Here is a 19691-nt window from a genome sequence, read left to right as displayed (position 1 = left end):
TTAACCCCCATGACAGGTTAGTAGATCAGTCCTCTCCCTAACCCCCATGACAGGTTAGTAGATCAGTCCTCTCCCTAACCCCCATGACAGGTTAGTAGAGGTTAGTATATCAGTCCTCTCCTTAACCCCCTTGAAAGGTTAGTAGATCAGTCCTCTCTCTAGCCCCATGACAGGTTAGTAGATCAGTCCTCTCTCTAGCCCCATGACGGGTTAGTAGAGGTTAGTAGATCAGTCCTCTCCCTAACCCCCACTACAGGTTAAGAGATCAGTCCTCTCTCTAACCCCCATGACAGGTTAGTAGATCAGTCCTCTCACTAACCCCCATGACAGGTTAGTAGATCAGTCCTCTCCCTAACCCCATGACAGGTTAGTAGATCAGTCCTCTCTCTAACCCCATGACAGGTTAGTAGATCAGTCCTCTCTCTAGCCCCATGACAGGTTAGTAGATCAGTCCTCTCTCTAACCCCATGACAGGTTAGTAGATCAGTCCTCTCTCTAGCCCCATGACAGGTTAGTAGATCAGTCCTCTCTCTAGCCCCATGACAGGTTAGTAGAGGTTAGTAGATCAGTCCTCTCCTTAACCCCCATGACAGGTTAGTCGAACAGACCTCTCCTTAACCCCATGACAGCTTAGTAGATCAGTCCTCTCTCTAGCCCCATGACAGGTTAAGAGATCAGTCCTCTCTCTAACCCCCATGACAGGTTAGTAGATCAGTCCTCTCCCTAACCCCCATGACAGGTTAGTAGATCAGTCCTCTCTCTAACCCCCATGACAGGTTAGTAGAGGTTAGTAGATCAGTCCTCTCCCTAACCCCCACTACAGGTTAGTAGATCAGTCCTCTCCTTAACCCCCATGACAGGTTAGTAGATCAGTCCTCTCCCTAACCCCCATGACAGGTTAGTAGATCAGTCCTCTCTCTAACCTCCATGACAGGTTAGTAGATCAGTCCTCTCCCTAACCCCCATGACAGGTTAGTAGATCAGTCCTCTCCCTAACCCCCATGACAGGTTAGTAGATCAGTCCTCTCCCTAACCCCCATGACAGGTTAGTAGATCAGTCCTCTCTCTAGCCCCATGACAGGTTAGTAGATCAGTCCTCTCTCTAGCCCCATGACAGGTTAGTAGATCAGTCCTCTCTCTAGCCCCATGACAGGTTAGTAGATCAGTCCTCTCTCTAACCCCATGACAGGTTAGTAGATCAGTCCTCTCCCTAACCCCCATGACAGGTTAGTAGATCAGTCCTCTCTCTAACCCCATGACAGGTTAGTAGATCAGTCCTCTCTCTAGCCCCATGACAGGTTAGTAGATCAGTCCTCTCTCTAACCCCATGACAGGTTAGTAGATCAGTCCTCTCTCTAACCCCATGACAGGTTAGTAGATCAGTCCTCTCCCTAACTCCCATGACAGGTTAGTAGATCAGTCCTCTCTCTAACCCCATGACAGGTTAGTAGATCATTCCTCTCCCTAACCCCCATGACAGGTTAGTAGATCAGTCCTCTCTCTAACCCCCATGACAGGTTAGTAGATCAGTCCTCTCTCTAACCCCCATCTCTCTCGTTTTTCCTGTTCATAATGTGTCTGCTATCGTCATGTTTGTATTTTTTAATCAGCACAACATCAGGCTCTGGAGCTGCAGTTTTCCTCCCCCTTCAACACTTTAGATAAAAAGTGTTGTCCCTGTCTCTTTTTTAATGTCAGGGTTATTTTGGGGACGCTTTTCCAGCATTGCGGAGGATGTTGTAGGATATATCCTACCCAGGAAAGTGTGTTGAGATGTTACGGGTTTGATGTGATTTGAGTTTGAGTCTTGAGGTCGTATGCTGTGTGTTTTGCAAGTGAATCTTTTTAAATAAAGTTTGATTTGACTTGTTGCACACACACACACACACACACACACACAGTGAGAAAGAGAGAGAGAGAGACATCCTAAACAGATCAGTGGTATTAGAGTTAATGATCTAGCGATCACTGTGGAATTCTGTTTTGCTTGTTTGTCATTGGTCCAGGTCAGAGGTCGTATGCTGAGTACCACCACAGCTATAATCCACTGGGATGGACCTGAGGAGGCTAACGGGCAGGTGGTGGGATACAGAGTCTACTATACAGACGACAACACACTGCAAGTCAACCAGGTAAGTGGTGTGTGTGTGTGTGTGGGGGGGGGGGGGGGGGGGGGGTTCTGTGTGTGTATGTGAGTGGAGGTGGGGGGGGGTGTAGGTTCTGTGTGTGTGTGTGTCCATATCTACGCTATTTACCCCTTCCTCTCCTCTCTCAATGCCTTTCTCTCCACCCTCCTCCTCTTGCTCTCTCTCTCCACCCTCCTCCTCACTCGCTCTCTCTCCACCCTCCTCCTCTCTCTCTCTCCACCCTCCTCCTCTCTCTCTCTACCCTCCTCCTCGCTCTCTCTCTCCACCCTCCTCCTCTTGCTCTCTCTCTCCACCCTCCTCTCTCTCTCCCTCTCTCTCTCCACCCTCCTCCTCTCTCTCCACCCTCCTCCTCTCTCTCTCTACTCTCCTCCTCTCTCTCTCTCTCTCTCCACCCTCCTCCTCGCTCTCTCTCTCCCTCTCCTCCTCTTGCTTTCTCTCTCCACCCTCCTCCCTCTCTCTCTCTCTCCACCCTCCTCCCTCTCTCTCTCTCTCTCTCTCTCTCCACCCTCCTCTCTCTCTCTCCACCCTCCTCCTCTCACTCTCTCTCTCACTCTCTCTCTCTCTCTCCACCCTCCTCTCCACCCTCCTCCTCTCGCCCCCCCAGTGGGAGAAGCTGATGGTTCGTGGTGTGAACTTCATCACCATCCACAGTCTGACCCCTAATAAGACCTATTACATCAGAGTCCTGGCCTTTACCTCTGTAGGAGACGGACCTCTCTCCCAGGACCTGCAGATCATAGCCAAGACTGGAGGTACAGGGGGGGCCTGGTGTGTGTCCGGGTTGGAGGGGGGGGGGGGGGCAGTCAATGAAGTAGCCAGCTATGTAAGGGTTAGTTGATAGTCCTTCACTCTACAGGGTTTCTGACATACTGTAGTCCTTCACTCTACAGGGTTTCTGACATAGTCCTTCACTCTACAGGGTTTCTGACATAGTCCTTCACTCTACAGGGTTTCTGACATAGTCATTCACTCTACAGGGTTCCTGACATAGGCCTTCACTCTACAGGGTTTCTGACATAGTCCTTCACTCTACAGGGTTTCTGACATAGTCCTTCACTCTACAGGGTTTCTGACATACTGTAGTCCTTCACTCTACAGGGTTTCTGACATAGTCCTTCACTCTACAGGGTTTCTGACATAGTCCTTCACTCTACAGGGTTTCTGACATAGTCCTTCACTCTACAGGGTTTCTGACATAGTCCTTCACTCTACAGGGTTTCTGACATAGTCCTTCACTCTACAGGGTTTCTGACATACTGTAGTCCTTCACTCTACAGGGTTTCTGACATACTGTAGTCCTTCACTCTACAGGGTTTCTGACATAGTCCTTCACTCTACAGGGTTCCTGACATAGTCCTTCACTCTACAGGGTTTCTGACATAGTCCTTCACTCTACAGGGTTTCTGACATAGTCCTTCACTCTACAGGGTTTCTGACATAGTCCTTCACTCTACAGGGTTTCTGACATACTGTAGTCCTTCACTCTACAGGGTTTCTGACATACTGTAGTCCTTCACTCTACAGGGTTTCTGACATACTGTAGTCCTTCACTCTACAGGGTTTCTGACATACTGTAGTCCTTCACTCTACAGGGTTTCTGACATACTGTAGTCCTTCACTCTACAGGGTTTCTGACATACTGTAGTCCTTCACTCTACAGGGTTTCTGACATACTGTAGTCCTTCACTCTACAGGGTTTCTGACATACTGTAGTCCTTCACTCTACAGGGTTTCTGACATACTGTAGTCCTTCACTCTACAGGGTTTCTGACATAGTCCTTCACTCTACAGGGTTCCTGACATAGTCCTTCACTCTACAGGGTTTCTGACATAGTCCTTCACTCTACAGGGTTTCTGACATACTGTAGTCCTTCACTCTACAGGGTTTCTGACATAGTCCTTCACTCTACAGGGTTTCTTACATAGTCCTTCACTCTACAGGGTTTCTGACATAGTCCTTCACTCTACAGGGTTCCTGACATAGTCCTTCACTCTACAGGGTTTCTGACATAGTCCTTCACTCTACAGGGTTTCTGACATACTGTAGTCCTTCACTCTACAGGGTTCCTGACATAGTCCTTCACTCTACAGGGTTTCTGACATACTGTAGTCCTTCACTCTACAGGGTTTCTGACATACTGTAGTCCTTCACTCTACAGGGTTTCTGACATACTGTAGTCCTTCACTCTACAGGGTTCCTGACATAGTCCTTCACTCTACAGGGTTTCTGACATACTGTAGTCCTTCACTCTACAGGGTTTCTGACATACTGTAGTCCTTCACTCTACAGGGTTTCTGACATAGTCCTTCACTCTACAGGGTTCCTGACATACTGTAGTCCTTCACTCTACAGGGTTTCTGACATACTGTAGTCCTTCACTCTACAGGGTTCCTGACATAGTCCTTCACTCTACAGGGTTTCTGACATAGTCCTTCACTCTACAGGGTTCCTGACATACTGTAGTCCTTCACTCTACAGGGTTTCTGACATACTGTAGTCCTTCACTCTACAGGGTTCCTGACATAGTCCTTCACTCTACAGGGTTCCTGACATAGTCCTTCACTCTACAGGGTTTCTGTTCTTTTACCCATCGTTCATTGTTTTCTGTGTGCATTTACTTATTTCGACTTTTTACTGTAAAGTTTGTTGTGTTAAATACACTTTAAATAAAGTTCTATTTTTTTGTATTTGATACAATGGTGTATTGTGGGTAATGTAGTCCCTCTCTCTCCAGTGGTGTATTGTGGGCAACGCAGTCCCTCTATCTCCAGCAGTGTATTGTGGGTAATGTAGTCCCTATCTCACCCGTTGTGTATTGTGGGTAGTGTAGTCCCTCTCTCACCAGTAGTGTATTATGTGTAATGTAGTCCCACTCTCTCCAGTAGTGTATTGTGGGTAATGTAGTATATCCTCTCTCCCAGTTCCGTCCCAGCCATCAGACTTCAAAGGAGAGGCCAAGTCAGAGACCAGTGTATTACTGTCATGGGTAGCTCCTCCACAGAGTGGGCCTGAAAACCTGATCACTGGATATGAACTGGTATACAGGAGGTCTGGTGACAACGAAGAGGTAAGAGATATATTTGTAAATTACTTAAACCCCCGTTTCTTAAACCCATAGAGCTCAGTTGCTTTTCACAAAGTCTCAATACACTTTCATCTTTACAATCCACTGGGACCTTTCTGTGGTGATTTATAAACTCAGCAAAAAAAGAAATGGCCCTTTTTCAGGACCCTGTCTTTCAAAGATAATTCGTAAAAATCCAAATAACTTCACAGATCTTCATTGTAAAGGGTTTAAACACTGTTTCCAATGCTTGTTCAATGAACCATAAACAATTAATGAACCATAAACAATTAACCTGTGGAATGGTCGTAAAGACACTAACAGCTTACAGACGGTAGGCAAATTAAGGTCACAGTTATGAAAACTTAGGACACTAAAGAGGCCTTTCCTACTGACTCTGAAAAACACCAAAAGAAAGATGCCCAGGGTCCCTACTCATCTGCGTGAACATGCCTTAGGCATACTGCAAGGAGGCATGAGGACTGCAGATGTGGCCAGGGCAATAAATTGCAATGTCCGTATTGTGAGACGCCTAAGACAGCGCTACAGGGAGACAGGATGGACAGCTGGTCGTCCTCGCAGTGGCAGACCACGTGTAACAACACCTGCACAGGATCCGAACATCACACCTGCGGGACAGGTACAGGATGTATCACACCGGGAATGCACAATCCCTCCATCGGTGATCAGACTGTCCGCAATAGGCTGAGAGAGGCTGGACTGAGGGCTTGTAGGCCTGACATCACTGGCAACAACGTCGCCTATGGGCACAAACCCACCGTCGCTGGACCAGACAGGACTGGCAAAAAGTGCTCTTCACCGGGTGATGGTCGGATTCCCATTTATCATCGAAGGAATGAGCGTTATAACGAGGCCAGTCCTCTTGAGCAGATCGATTTGGAGGTGGAGGGTCTGTCATGGTCTGGGGCGGTGTGTCAAAGCATCATCGGACTGAGCTTGTTGTCATTGCAGGCAATCTCAATGCTGTGCGTTACAAGGGAAGACATCCTCCTCTCTCATCATTGCAGCATGCCTCATGTGGACCCTTCCTGCAGGCTCATCCTGACATGATCCTCCAGCATGACAATGCCACCAGCCATACTGCTCGTTCTGTGTGGGATTTCCTGCAAGACAGGAATGTCAGTGTTCTGCCATGGCCAGCGAAGAGCCCGGATCTCAATCCTATTGAGCATGTCTGGGGCCTGTTGGATCGGAGGGTGAGGGCTAGGGCCATTCCCCCCAGAAATGTCCGGGAACTTGCAGGTGCCTTGGTGGAAGAGTGGGGTAACATCTCACAGCAAGAACTGGCAAATCTGGTGCAGTCCATGAGGAGGAGATGCACTGCAGTACTTAATGCAGCTGGTGGCCACACCAGATACTGACTGTTACTTTTGATTTTGACCCCTTATCCCTCTGTCTACCTGCTACAGCGTCCACCTTAACCATCTGTCTACCTGTTACACCTTCCACCTTAACCCTCTGTCTACCTGCTACACCTTCCACCTTAACCCTCTGTCTACCTGTTACAGCTTAGACCTTAACCCTCTGTCTACCTGCTACACCTTCCACCTTAACCCTCTGTCTACCTGTTACAGCTTAGACCTTAACCCTCTGTCTACCTGTTACACCTTCCACCTTAACCCTCTGTCTACCTGTTACAGCTTAGACCTTAACCCTCTGTCTACCTGCTACACCTTCCACCTTAACCCTCTGTCTACCTGTTACAGCTTAGACCTTAACCCTCTGTCTACCTGCTACACCTTCCACCTTAACCGTCTGTCTACCTGCTACACCTTCCACCTTAACCCTCTGTCTACCTGTTACACCTTCCACCTTAACCCTCTGTCTACCTGCTACACCTTCCACCTTAACCCTCTGTCTACCTGCTACACCTTCCACCTTAACCCTCTGTCTACCTGTTACACCTTCCACCTTAACCCTCTGTCTACCTGTTACAGCTTAGACCTTAACCCTCTGTCTACCTGCTACACCTTCCACCTTAACCCTCTGTCTACCTGCTACACCTTCCACCTTAACCCTCTGTCTACCTGTTACACCTTCCACCTTAACCCTCTGTCTACCTGTTACACCTTCCACCTTAACCCTCTGTCTACCTGTTACACCTTCCACCTTAACCCTCTGTCTACCTGCTACACCTTCCACCTTAACCCTCTGTCTACCTGTTACACCTTCCACCTTAACCCTCTGTCTACCGGCTACAGCTTAGACCTTAACCCTCTGTCTACCTGTTACAGCTTCCACCTTAACCCTCTGTCTACCTGTTACACCTTCCACCTTATCCCTCTGTCTACCTGTTACACCTTCCACCTTAACCCTCTGTCTACCTGTTACACATTCCACCTTAACCCTCTGTCTACCTGCTACACCTTCCACCTTAACCCTCTGTCTACCTGCTACACCTTCCACCTTAACCCTCTGTCTACCTGCTACACCTTCCACCTTAACCCTCTGTCTACCTGTTACACCTTCCACCTTAACCCTCTGTCTACCTGCTACACCTTCCACCTTAACCCTCTGTCCACCTGCTACACCTTCCACCTTAACCCTCTGTCTACCTGTTACACCTTCCACCTTAACCCTCTGTCTACCTGTTACACCTTCCACCTTAACCCTCTGTCTACCTGTTACAACCTTCCACCTTAACCCTCTGTCTACCTGTTACACCTTCCACCTTAACCCTCTGTCTACCTGCTACACCTTCCACCTTAACCCTCTGTCTACCTGTTACACCTTCCACCTTAACCCTCTGTCTACCTGCTACACCTTCCACCTTAACCCTCTGTCTACCTGCTACACCTTCCACCTTAACCCTCTGTCTACCTGTTACACCTTCCACCTTAACCCTCTGTCTACCTGTTACAGCTTAGACCTTAACCCTCTGTCTACCTGCTACACCTTCCACCTTAACCCTCTGTCTACCTGCTACACCTTCCACCTTAACCCTCTGTCTACCTGTTACACCTTCCACCTTAACCCTCTGTCTACCTGTTACACCTTCCACCTTAACCCTCTGTCTACCTGTTACACCTTCCACCTTAACCCTCTGTCTACCTGCTACACCTTCCACCTTAACCCTCTGTCTACCTGTTACACCTTCCACCTTAACCCTCTGTCTACCGGCTACAGCTTAGACCTTAACCCTCTGTCTACCTGTTACAGCTTCCACCTTAACCCTCTGTCTACCTGTTACACCTTCCACCTTATCCCTCTGTCTACCTTGTTACACCTTCCACCTTAACCCTCTGTCTACCTGTTACACATTCCACCTTAACCCTCTGTCTACCTGCTACACCTTCCACCTTAACCCTCTGTCTACCTGCTACACCTTCCACCTTAACCCTCTGTCTACCTGCTACACCTTCCACCTTAACCCTCTGTCTACCTGTTACACCTTCCACCTTAACCCTCTGTCTACCTGCTACACCTTCCACCTTAACCCTCTGTCCACCTGCTACACCTTCCACCTTAACCCTCTGTCTACCTGTTACACCTTCCACCTTAACCCTCTGTCTACCTGTTACAACCTTCCACCTTAACCCTCTGTCTACCTGTTACACCTTCCACCTTAACCCTCTGTCTACCTGTTACACCTTCCACCTTAACCCTCTGTCTACCTGCTACACCTTCCACCTTAACCCTCTGTCTACCTGTTACACCTTCCACCTTAACCCTCTGTCTACCTGCTACAGCTTCCACCTTAACCCTCTGTCTACCTGTTACACCTTCCACCTTAACCCTCTGTCTACCTGTTACAACTTCCACCTTAACCCTCTGTCTACCTGTTACACCTTCCACCTTAACCCTCTGTCTACCTGCTACACCTTCCACCTTAACCCTCTGTCTACCTGCTACACCTTCCACCTTAACCCTCTGTCTACCTGCTACACCTTCCACCTTAACCCTCTGTCTACCTGTTACACCTTCCACCTTAACCCTCTGTCTACCTGTTACACCTTCCACCTTAACCCTCTGTCTACCTGCTACACCTTCCACCTTAACCCTCTGTCTACCTGCTACACCTTCCACCTTAACCCTCTGTCTACCTGTCACACCTTCCACCTTAACCCTCTGTCTACCTGCTACACCTTTCACCTTAACCCTCTGTCTACCTGCTACACCTTCCACCTTAACCCTCTGCCTACCTGTTACAACTTAGACCTTAACCCTAACCTTAACTATCTCTATCTCACTCTCTCCTTCATCTCTCTCCTCCATCAATCTCTCCTCCATCTCTCTCTCTCTCTCTCTCTCTCTCTCTCTCTCTCTCCTCCATCTCTCTCTCTCTCTCTCTCTCTCTCCTCCATCTCTCTCTCTCTCTCTTTTTCTCCTCTCTCTCTCTCCTCCATCTCTCTCTATCTTTCTCTTTTTCTCTCTCTCTCTCTCCTCCATCTTTCTCTCTCTCTCCTCCATCTCTCTCTCTCCTCCATCTCTCTCTCTCTCTCTCCTCCATCTCTTTCTCCCTCTTTTTCTCTCTCTCTCTCTTTTTCTCTCTCTCTCTCTCTCTCCTCCATCTCTCTCTCTCCTCCATCTCTTTCTCTCTCTTTTTCTCTCTCTCTCTCTTTTTTTCTCTCTCTTTCTAGAAGAAGCTGAATTTTGACCCCGCCTCCTCCTACCTTATAAAGAATTTGAAGCCATTCTCCTCCTACACCTTCCAGCTGGCAGCACGTAGCAAGCACGGCATCGGAGCGTATACCAACGAGGTTACCACAGATACACCACAGACACGTATGTCCCTAGCTACACTACTACTACTGCTGGTACTGCTCTACCAGAGGTGTAATCTGGATTAAACACAACTCATTATGTCATCTATCAGATACTATAGGGACCAGAGGTAGAATCTGGATTAAACAGACCTCTAGTGTCATCTATCAGATACTAGAGGGACCAGAGGTAGAATCTGGATTAAACACAACTCATTATGTCATCTATCAGATACTATAGGGACCAGAGGTAGAATCTGGATTAAACACAACCCATTATGTCATCTATCAGATACTATAGGGACCAGAGTTATAATCTGGATTAAACACAACTCATTATGTCATCTATCAGATACTATAGGGACCAGAGGTAGAATCTGGATTAAACAGACCTCTAGTGTCATCTATCAGATACTAGAGGGACCAGAGGTAGAATCTGTATTAAACACAACTCATTATGTCATCTATCAGATACTATTGGGACCAGAGGTAGAATCTGGATTAAACAGACCTCTAGTGTCATCTATCAGATACTAGAGGGACCAGAGGTAGAATCTGGATTAAACACAACTCATTATGTCATCTATCAGATACTATAGGGACCAGAGGTAGAATCTGGATTAAACAGACCTCTAGTGTCATCTATCAGATACTCTGAGGACCAGAGTTGTAATCTGGATTAAACACAACTCATTATGTCATCTATCAGATACTAGAGGGACCAGAGGTAGAATCTGGATTAAACACAACCCGTTATGTCATCTATCAGATACTATAGGGACCAGAGTTATAATCTGGATTAAACACAACTCATTATGTCATCTATCAGATACTAGAGGGACCAGAGGTATAATCTGGATTAAACACAACTCATTATGTCATCTATCAGATACTAGAGGGACCAGAGGTATAATCTGGATTAAACACAACTCATTATGTCATCTATCAGATACTCTGAGGACCAGCATTATAATCTGGATTAAACAGACCTCATATGTCATCTATCAGATATTCTGAGGACCAGAGTTATAATCTGGATTAAACAGACCTCTAGTGTCATCTATCAGCTACTCTGAGGACCAGAGTTGTAATCTGGATTAAACAGACCTCTAGTGTCATCTATCAGATACTCTGAGGACCAGAATTGTAATCTGGATTAAACAGACCTCATATGTCATGGAATCACAAAATACAATTTGTGGAGAATAAGATCAACAGAATAAGATGACTTTATACAGTGAAACAATAGGTCAATATTTACAATTTATTCTTTAGATGTATATCTTTGTTTTTTTCAAACTTCCACGAGTCTGACGTCTGTCAGTCAGCTAGGGCTACAGTCAAGGTAAGGTGATCACAACGCACAAAGTAGTTCAGCAGTTAGAGATGTGAAGTGGATCAGTCTGGGGAGAAGCACTGAGACTGATAGAATGGGTTGGAGTGAGACTCAAGTCAAGGTAGGTTACGTGTTACACGTTGTCCCAGAGACTCAGTCCAGTGTCCTTTTCTGTTGTTTCCTCCTTTACAACTCGTCGTTCTTCTTCACTCCTTTTCAGTTGACAGCATTTTCTATCCAAACAGATTTTGAATAGAGAGGGTTGTTAAATTACAATAACTTTCCCAAACTTTCCCCAAACCAGGATTTCTGGACATTACCTGGACATTTTGGGAAAGTTACCTACATTTTGCAACCCTGGATTTGGCGTTTTGCACCTGTGTTTGTCTTCTGGTCGTTTGTCTTTCTAGAAAACATTGGTTCTAGACTTTTATTTTCATTTTGTGTTTTTTTTTGTCCCCTTTTTTTTCTTTTCTGTCACCATCTTCCACTAAACACCTCACCAACCAATCACATCCACCAAACAACCCGTACTTCCTCAAACCTGGCCAATCAGAACCCTCGGCCCCTCCGCAGGAAGTCACATGCTCCAGCCCCAACTCCACCAGCATCCTGGTAAGTTGGGCTCCGCCCCTGGCGGAATTCCAGAACGGAATCATAACGGGATATTCCATCCAGTATTCTGTCACGGAACGGGACAACAGGACTTCCCAGCAAGTCAGCCGAATTCCACCGGGAAGCTCTCCGTACCTTCTGGAAAACCTGGAGAAATGGACCGAGTATGGAATCACGGTCAGAGCCCTGACGGAAGCCGGAGAAGGACCAGAGAGTCTACAACTACTAGTACGCACCGAAGAAGATGGTATGTCCCTTTCCCCTGCCTGTTGGTACTAAACACCCCTATCCTTGGTGAAAATGGTTCGCCCCACTAACAATGCCACCACCTGAGAACCTCTAGCCGGTAGGGTGCATCCCAAACGGCATCCTATTCCCAGCAACCCTAGCTGTCTTTTCTCCTTGACCTTCATTCTAAGAAAGAAACCTCCCCTGGCTATACCTCCCCTGGCTATACCTCTACACAGTCATTTCATTCTAAAATCCTTCCTCTTTTCTTCTCTCTTCTCTCCCTGTACCAGAGGGGGGTTGATGCAGTGTATCCCACTGACAATGCCCTTTTGAACAATAATAGACAGCCCTGCGGGTGTGTCACTAAATACCCCTACATGAGGGGAATAATAGTACGCTCCATTAACCATGCGCCCCTGTGAACTGCTGCTGAACCCTATGGCTTAAACCATCTCTGTAAAAGGGGGGGGGGGGGGGATTCCACCTAGCCCTCAGTCTTTCCTTTCAACCCTGACTCATCATGCTGAAGTTAACTTTACCTCTACAGAGCTGAACCTTTTTCTTGGTATGTGTTTGTATTGTACCTTCCTCTGTATAACTGAGGTTATATGATGTTCTGGGAACCACAGCCCCTTAGGATTCCTTGTATCGTCTGATCTCCCCTCTCTATTTTCCATTCACTCTCGCTCTCTGAAGGTCAGGCCAGTTTTTCAGGCCGTCTTTAGGTGCTTTTTGGTGCTTTCATCTCGTATATATTTATCGACATTTTGAACAGAACTCCAAAAAGCTTTCAACCCACCAACCTATCCTACCTCCAAACGCTCACCTCCCCCGGAGTATCTAAACCATCTAAGAGCCACCACAACTTTTTGAACCCTGACCCTTGACCTCAACCTATCCCACAATGCATTTCCAGTTCCCAGTGGTCCTCCGCGCGACGTGGCGTCGGAGGCGGTGAACTCGTCAGCAGTCAGGGTGGTGTGGCGGGCACCGGCCGTGGAGCGGCAACATGGTCAGGTCAGAGGTTACCAGGTCCACTACATGAAGATGAACTATGGAGAACCCGCTGGACCCAACCTCATCAAGGATATACTCCTAGACGACTCACAGGTAACAATGGAAGACAACTCAGACAGGTTGAATAGAATATTGATATAGAATGGAACGTTGATATAGAATGGAATGTTGATATAGAATGGAACGTTGATATAGAATGGAATGTTGAAATAGATTGTAATGTTGGATTAGAATGGAATGTTGGATTAGAATGGAATGTTGAAATAGAATGGAATGGTGGAATAGAATGGAATGTTGGAATATAATGGAATGTTGGATTAGAATGGAATGTTGGATTAGAATGGAATGTTGAAATAGAATGGAATGTTGGATTAGAATGGAATGTTGAAATATAATGGACTGTTGGATTAGAATGGAATGTTGGATTAGAATGGAATGTTGAAATATAATGGAATGTTGGATTAGATTGGAATGTTGGAATAGAATGGAATGTTGGATTAGAATGGAATGTTGGATTAGAATGGAATGTTGGATTAGAATGGAATGTTCAAATAGAATGAAATGTTGAAATAGAATGGAATGTTGGATTAGAATGGAATGTTGGATTAGATTGGAATGTTGGAATATAATGGAATGTTGGATTAGAATGGAATGTTGGATTAGAATGGAATGTTGGATTAGAATGGAATGTTGGATTAGAATGGAATGTTGGATTAGAATTGAATGTTGGATTAGAATGGAATGTTGGAATATAATGGAATGTTGGATTAGAATGGAATGTTGGATTAGAATGGAATGTTGGATTAGAATGGAATGTTGAAATATAATGAAATGTTGAAATAGAATGGAATGTTGGATTAGAATGGAATGTTGGATTAGAATTGAATGTTGGATTAGAATGGAATGTTGAAATAGAATGAAATGTTGAAATAGAATGTAACATTTAGATGTATCTGAAAACCTTACTGGAGATAGACTGATTGCTTAGAATGTAAAATATTTTTTAAGAATAATATATATTATATATTTTACAATATATTATAAAATATGAGACTAATGTAAAAAAAAATGTTTATTTCTCTCCCTCCTCTTTGCTCCCTGCTTCGTTCTGTCGTTTAGTGGGAATACAATGAATCTGCAGAATATGTAAGTATATCTGTGATCTGTTATCTAAAAAAAGGATTAAAGTATGCTGTTGTCTTGACCTGTGTTTAGGTCCCATGGGCTAGTAGAAAAAAGGATGGAATGAAACACAGCCTAGAATGGAACTATGGAATGGGACACAGCCTAGAATGGAACTATGGAATGGGACACAGCCTAGAATGGAACTATGGAATGAGATACAGCCTAGAATGGAACTATGGAATGGGACACAGCCTAGAATGGAACTATGGAATGAGATACAGCCTAGAATGGAACTATGGAATGAGATACAGCCTAGAATGGAACTATGGAATGAGATACAGCCTAGAATGGAATCTGTAGGAGGTGGTTCTGTAATACTGATGAGTTCTATAATCTGTAGGAGGTGGTTCTGTAATACTGATGAGTTCTATAATCTATAGGAGGTGGTTCTGTAATACTGATGAGTTCTTTAATCTATAGGAGGTGGTTCTGTAATACTGATGAGTTCTACAATCTGTAGGAGGTGGTTCTGTAATACTGATGAGTTCTGCGTTCTATGTGTTCTGTAGGAGTTGGTTCTAGGGGAACTCCAGGCTGATACTGCCTACTCTGTGTCTGTGGGGGCATACACCGCCAAGGGAGACGGGGCACGGAGCAAACCCCAAACTCTCTGCACTACCCTCCCACGTACGTACTTATCATGTATCATCCCAACATAATATAACAGACAGTACAGACACAGCTACCCAGCCTGCTGCTAGACACCGAGACAGATGTACTAAGGCTTCGCAGCCTTCTTTAGAGCAGTGATTCCTCTAAATGGGGGTCGCGAGCGTGAAACTGAAATTGAAAAAGACGACCATCCGTATTTTAAGAGGTCACATACAGAGCCTTCAAACGTATTCAGACCCCTTTACTTATTGCACATTTTGTTACAGTCTTATTCTAAAATGGAGTCAATTGTTCTATTTCCTCATCAATCTACACACAATACCCCATAATGACATCACAATATCCCATAATGACATCACAATACCCCATAATGACATCACAATACCCCATAATGACATCACAGTACCCCATAATGACATCACATTACCCCATAATGACATCACAATACCCCATAATGACATCACAATACCCATAATGACATCACAATACCCCATAATGACATCACAATACCCCATAATGACATCACAATACCCCATAATGACATCACATTACCCCATAATGACATCACATTACCCCATAATGACATCACAATACCCCATAATGACATCACAATACCCCATAATGATAAAGCAAAAAACAGGTTTTAGACATTTTTTTACATAAATTATATATTGTATTTTTTAATGGAAATATCACATTTACATAAGTATTCAGACCCTTTACTCAGTACTTTGTTGAAGCACCTTTGGCAGTGATTACAGCCTCGAGTATTCTTGGGGATGACACTACAAGCTTGGCACACTTGTATTTGGGGAGTTTCTCCCATTCTTCTCTGCAGATCCTCTCAAGCTCTGTCAGGTTGGATGGGGAGCGTCGCTGCACAGCTATTTTTCATTTTCCCGTAGCCACTCCTCCGTTGTCTTGGCTGTGTGCTTAGGGTCGTTGACCTGTTGGAAGGTGAACCTTTGCCCCAGTCTGAGGTCCTGAGCTCTGGAGCAGGTTTTCATCAAGGATCTCTCTGTACTTTGCTCCGTTCATCTTTGCCTTGATCCTGACTAGTCTCCCAGTCCCTGCCAATGAAAAACATCCCCACAGCATGATGTTGCTGCCACCACCATGCTTCACCGTAAACAGGTCGGCCCTATTGTCCTGCTGTAGACAGGTCAGCCCTATGGTCCTGCTTGCTCTGGACTTGATATCCCTAGTTGATATAGACTGTTAACATGATATAACTAGTTGATATAGACTGTTAACATGATATCACTAGTTGATATAGACTGTTAACATGATATCACTAGTTGATATAGACTGTTAACATGATATAACTAGTTGATATAGACTGTTAACATGATATCACTAGTTGATATAGACTGTTAATATGATATCACTAGTTGTTATTGACTGTTAACATGAATGACTTTCAGCTCAACATCCAGGTGCATCACCATTTCTGGCTCTAATGACAGGCTACATTTGTGCAGAGATTATGAGCAGGTGTTCATGAGCAGTTAATTCTCATTAATAGTAACATCCTCTTCTCTCCTCTTCCCCTCTCTCTCTACCTTCACCCCTCTCTCTCTCTCTCCCCTCCTCCCCCCAGTCCCAGAACCCCCCAGGCTCTCAGTAAGTCCCACCCCCGTGGGCACGGCCCAGCTCCAGTGGCTGCCTCCACCCAGCCCCGCTACCCCTCTCCTGGGGTACCGTCTAACCTTCGGACGCCTGGATGTCCTCCCCTTCACCGTGGTAGAATTCCCCAGCAAGGAAAAGTCCTACACTGCTCAGGATATCCACAAGGGGGCGTCGTACGTGTTCCGACTCTCCGCCCGGAATAAGATAGGATATGGAGAGGAGGCAGCGATCGAGGTGACCACTCCGGAAGACGTTCCCGGAGGACACCCAGAAAATATCCTGTCTGAAGGCGCCTCGGCGTCTTCCATACGGCTCGCTTGGAAGTCTGTCCCGCTGATCGAACAAAACGGGAAGATTGTGAAGTACTCGGTGCAGTACCGGGATGTTAACGGTAGAGGTGGGAACGCTACCGGGGAGGTGGTGGTGACGGTACCGGAATCTAGCGTGGCGTTGGAAGGGCTGAGCGCTGACACGGTGTATGACGTCAGAGTGCGTGCGTTCACAGCGGTAGGGGCGGGGCCGTATAGTCCCGGTGTCCAGTTTAGGACGCGACCACTGGATGTGGAAGGTAGGACACACACACACACACACTCACACACACACACACTCACACACACACACACACACACACACACACACACACTCACACACACACACTCACACACACACACACACACACACACTCACACACTCACACACACACACACACACACACACACACACACACACACACACACACTCACACACACACACACACACTCACACACTCACACACTCACACACACACACACACACACACACACACACTCACACACTCAAAAACACACTCACACACACTCACTCTCACACACACACACACTCACACACACACACACTCACACACACACACACACAAACACACTCACACACTCTCACACACACACACACACACATTCACACGCACACACACAGACACACACACACACACACACACACACACACACACACACACACACACACACACACACACACACACACACACACTCACTCACTACCACCTTTGAGCAACTACCCAACAACCATCTTCCATTTCTGCCCCCCCCCCCCATCCTAAACACACTCTTTCCTCCACACTGTACATTACCTCACGTCAAACTCAGTGGAAATACTCACCCACACACCCTACCGAACACGTTACAGCGTCGCCGTAAGTCTGTTTTGTTCTTGTCTGTCTTGTCAGTCTGGTCTGTAGTCTTAATATGTGTTCTGTCTCCTTCAGCTGACAAGGTAAGGAATTCTAGTCACATCTCATTATCCAGTCAAGCTGACATCACTTCTAGACTGTACTTCTGTACAGACAGAAACTAGAAACCAGAAATTAGAAACTAGAAACTAGAAATTAGAAACCAGAAACTAGAAACCAGAAACTAGAAACCAGAAACCAGAAACTAGAAACCAGAAACCGGAAACCAGAAACCAGAAACTAGAAACTGGAAACCAGAAACCAGAAACTAGAAACTAGAAACCAGAAACCAGAAACTAGAAACTAGAAACCAGAAACCGGAAACCAGAAACCAGAAACTAGAAACTGGAAACCAGAAACTAGAAACTGTAAAACACAGGTAAGATATTACCTGTTTCTCTCAGACCTGGGTTCAGATACTATTAGAAATCTTTCAAAATATGTACTTTCAGCGTTTGCTCTGGCCTGCCTGGAGTGCCTGGTGGGCTGAGGATGGCACTCCTTCAGACTACTGCTTCCATGGCTCCAGGCCACCCCACATAGCCTGGTTCCTCTCTAGGTTTCTTCCTAGGTTCCAATTGTTTTGTGGTTCAGCCAGTCATAAACAGCATGGACACAGAGCCTGGTTCCTCTCTAGGTTTCTTCCTAGGTTTTGGCCTTTCTAGGGAGTTTTTCCTAGCCACCGTGCTTCTACACCTGCATTGCTTGCTGTTTGGGGGTTTTAGGCTGGGTTTCTGTACAGCACTTTGAGACATCAGCTGATGTACGAAGGGTTATATAAATACATTTGATTTGATTTGATTTGAATCAATCAAGCCCAGATAAAAACATGTGAAAATAGTATTGGAACCCGGATCTGGATCCTATAAGGAGATCGAAAGCGTAGAAATAGAATCCATATTAAAAAGTCCATCAGTGACTTGAATGGGGATAGGCCCCAGTTCTATGGGTTGTATTTCTATGATCTAAGAACAGTCTGCGGAGTCATACTGTTGTTTTCTATGTTCCTCTGCACAGTGTTTGCTACTAACTTCAGAGTGAAGGCTGCCATGAAGAACTCAGTCCTGCTGACCTGGGAGATACGAGACAAAACACCCTCCCAGCCTTTTACGGTGAGTTACAGGGACTTTAGATGGTGTGTGTTGATTATCTCTCTCTCTCTAGAGATCCTGTATGGTATGGGTCAGGGTGTTGATTATCTGTCTCTCTATAGATCCTGTATGGTAAGGGTCAGGGTGTTGATTATCTCTGTCTCTCTATAGATCCTGTATGGTAAGGGTCAGGGTGTTGATTATCTCTGTCTCTCTATAGATCCTGTATGGTAAGGGTCAGGGTGTTGATTATCTCTGTCTCTCTATAGATCCTGTATGGTAAGGGTCAGGGTGTTGATTATCTCTCTCTCTCAATAGATCCTGTATGGTAAGGGTCAGGGTGTTGATTATCTCTGTCTCTCTATAGATCCTGTATGGTAAGGGTCAGGGTGTTGATTATCTCTGTCTCTCTATAGATCCTGTATGGTAAGGGTCAGGGTGTTGATTATCTCTCTCTCTCTCAATAGATCCTGTATGGTAAGGGTCAGAGTGTAGAGGTGGATGGTAAACAGAACCAGAAGCTGATAACAGGTCTGCAGCCGGAAACGCAGTACTCCTTCCTGTTGACTAACCGTGGCAACAGTGCCGGAGGTCTACAGCACCGCGTAACCGTGACGACCGCCCCGGACGTGCTGCGTTCCAAACCCACGCTGGTGGGGAAGACCAACGCAGACGGGATGGTGACGGTTCAACTACCGCCCGTACAGACCACCACTACCGTCAGGTGAGGGAGGAAGGGGGGGAGGGAGAGGGGGAGGGAGGGAGGGAGGGAGAGAGAGAGAGTGGTAGCGAGGGAGGGAGGGAGGGTGGGAGGGAG

The 19691-nt window shown here is 46.1% G+C and overlaps 1 protein-coding gene across 1 annotated transcript in view; it reads left to right on the top strand.

Annotated features, from left to right (window-relative positions):
• Window positions 1-19691, top strand: part of LOC110519864 (receptor-type tyrosine-protein phosphatase delta-like) — a 279764-nt gene that overhangs the window by 158161 nt on the left and 101912 nt on the right. The window contains exons 14-24 of the mRNA XM_036972586.1: window positions 2007-2132; window positions 2752-2899; window positions 5070-5215; window positions 9814-9958; window positions 11829-12134; window positions 13035-13228; window positions 14255-14281; window positions 14830-14947; window positions 16533-17129; window positions 18801-18895; window positions 19342-19598. Of these exons, the coding sequence (XP_036828481.1) occupies window positions 2007-2132; window positions 2752-2899; window positions 5070-5215; window positions 9814-9958; window positions 11829-12134; window positions 13035-13228; window positions 14255-14281; window positions 14830-14947; window positions 16533-17129; window positions 18801-18895; window positions 19342-19598 (2159 nt within the window). The remainder of the gene's footprint in view (window positions 1-2006; window positions 2133-2751; window positions 2900-5069; window positions 5216-9813; window positions 9959-11828; window positions 12135-13034; window positions 13229-14254; window positions 14282-14829; window positions 14948-16532; window positions 17130-18800; window positions 18896-19341; window positions 19599-19691) is intronic.

Source organism: Oncorhynchus mykiss, unplaced genomic scaffold, assembly GCF_013265735.2.
Source record: "Oncorhynchus mykiss isolate Arlee unplaced genomic scaffold, USDA_OmykA_1.1 un_scaffold_182, whole genome shotgun sequence".
NCBI classification, from domain to species: domain Eukaryota; kingdom Metazoa; phylum Chordata; class Actinopteri; order Salmoniformes; family Salmonidae; genus Oncorhynchus; species Oncorhynchus mykiss.
Note: the sequence above shows the minus strand (reverse complement) of the source record. Positions and strands in the feature narration are given on the sequence as shown.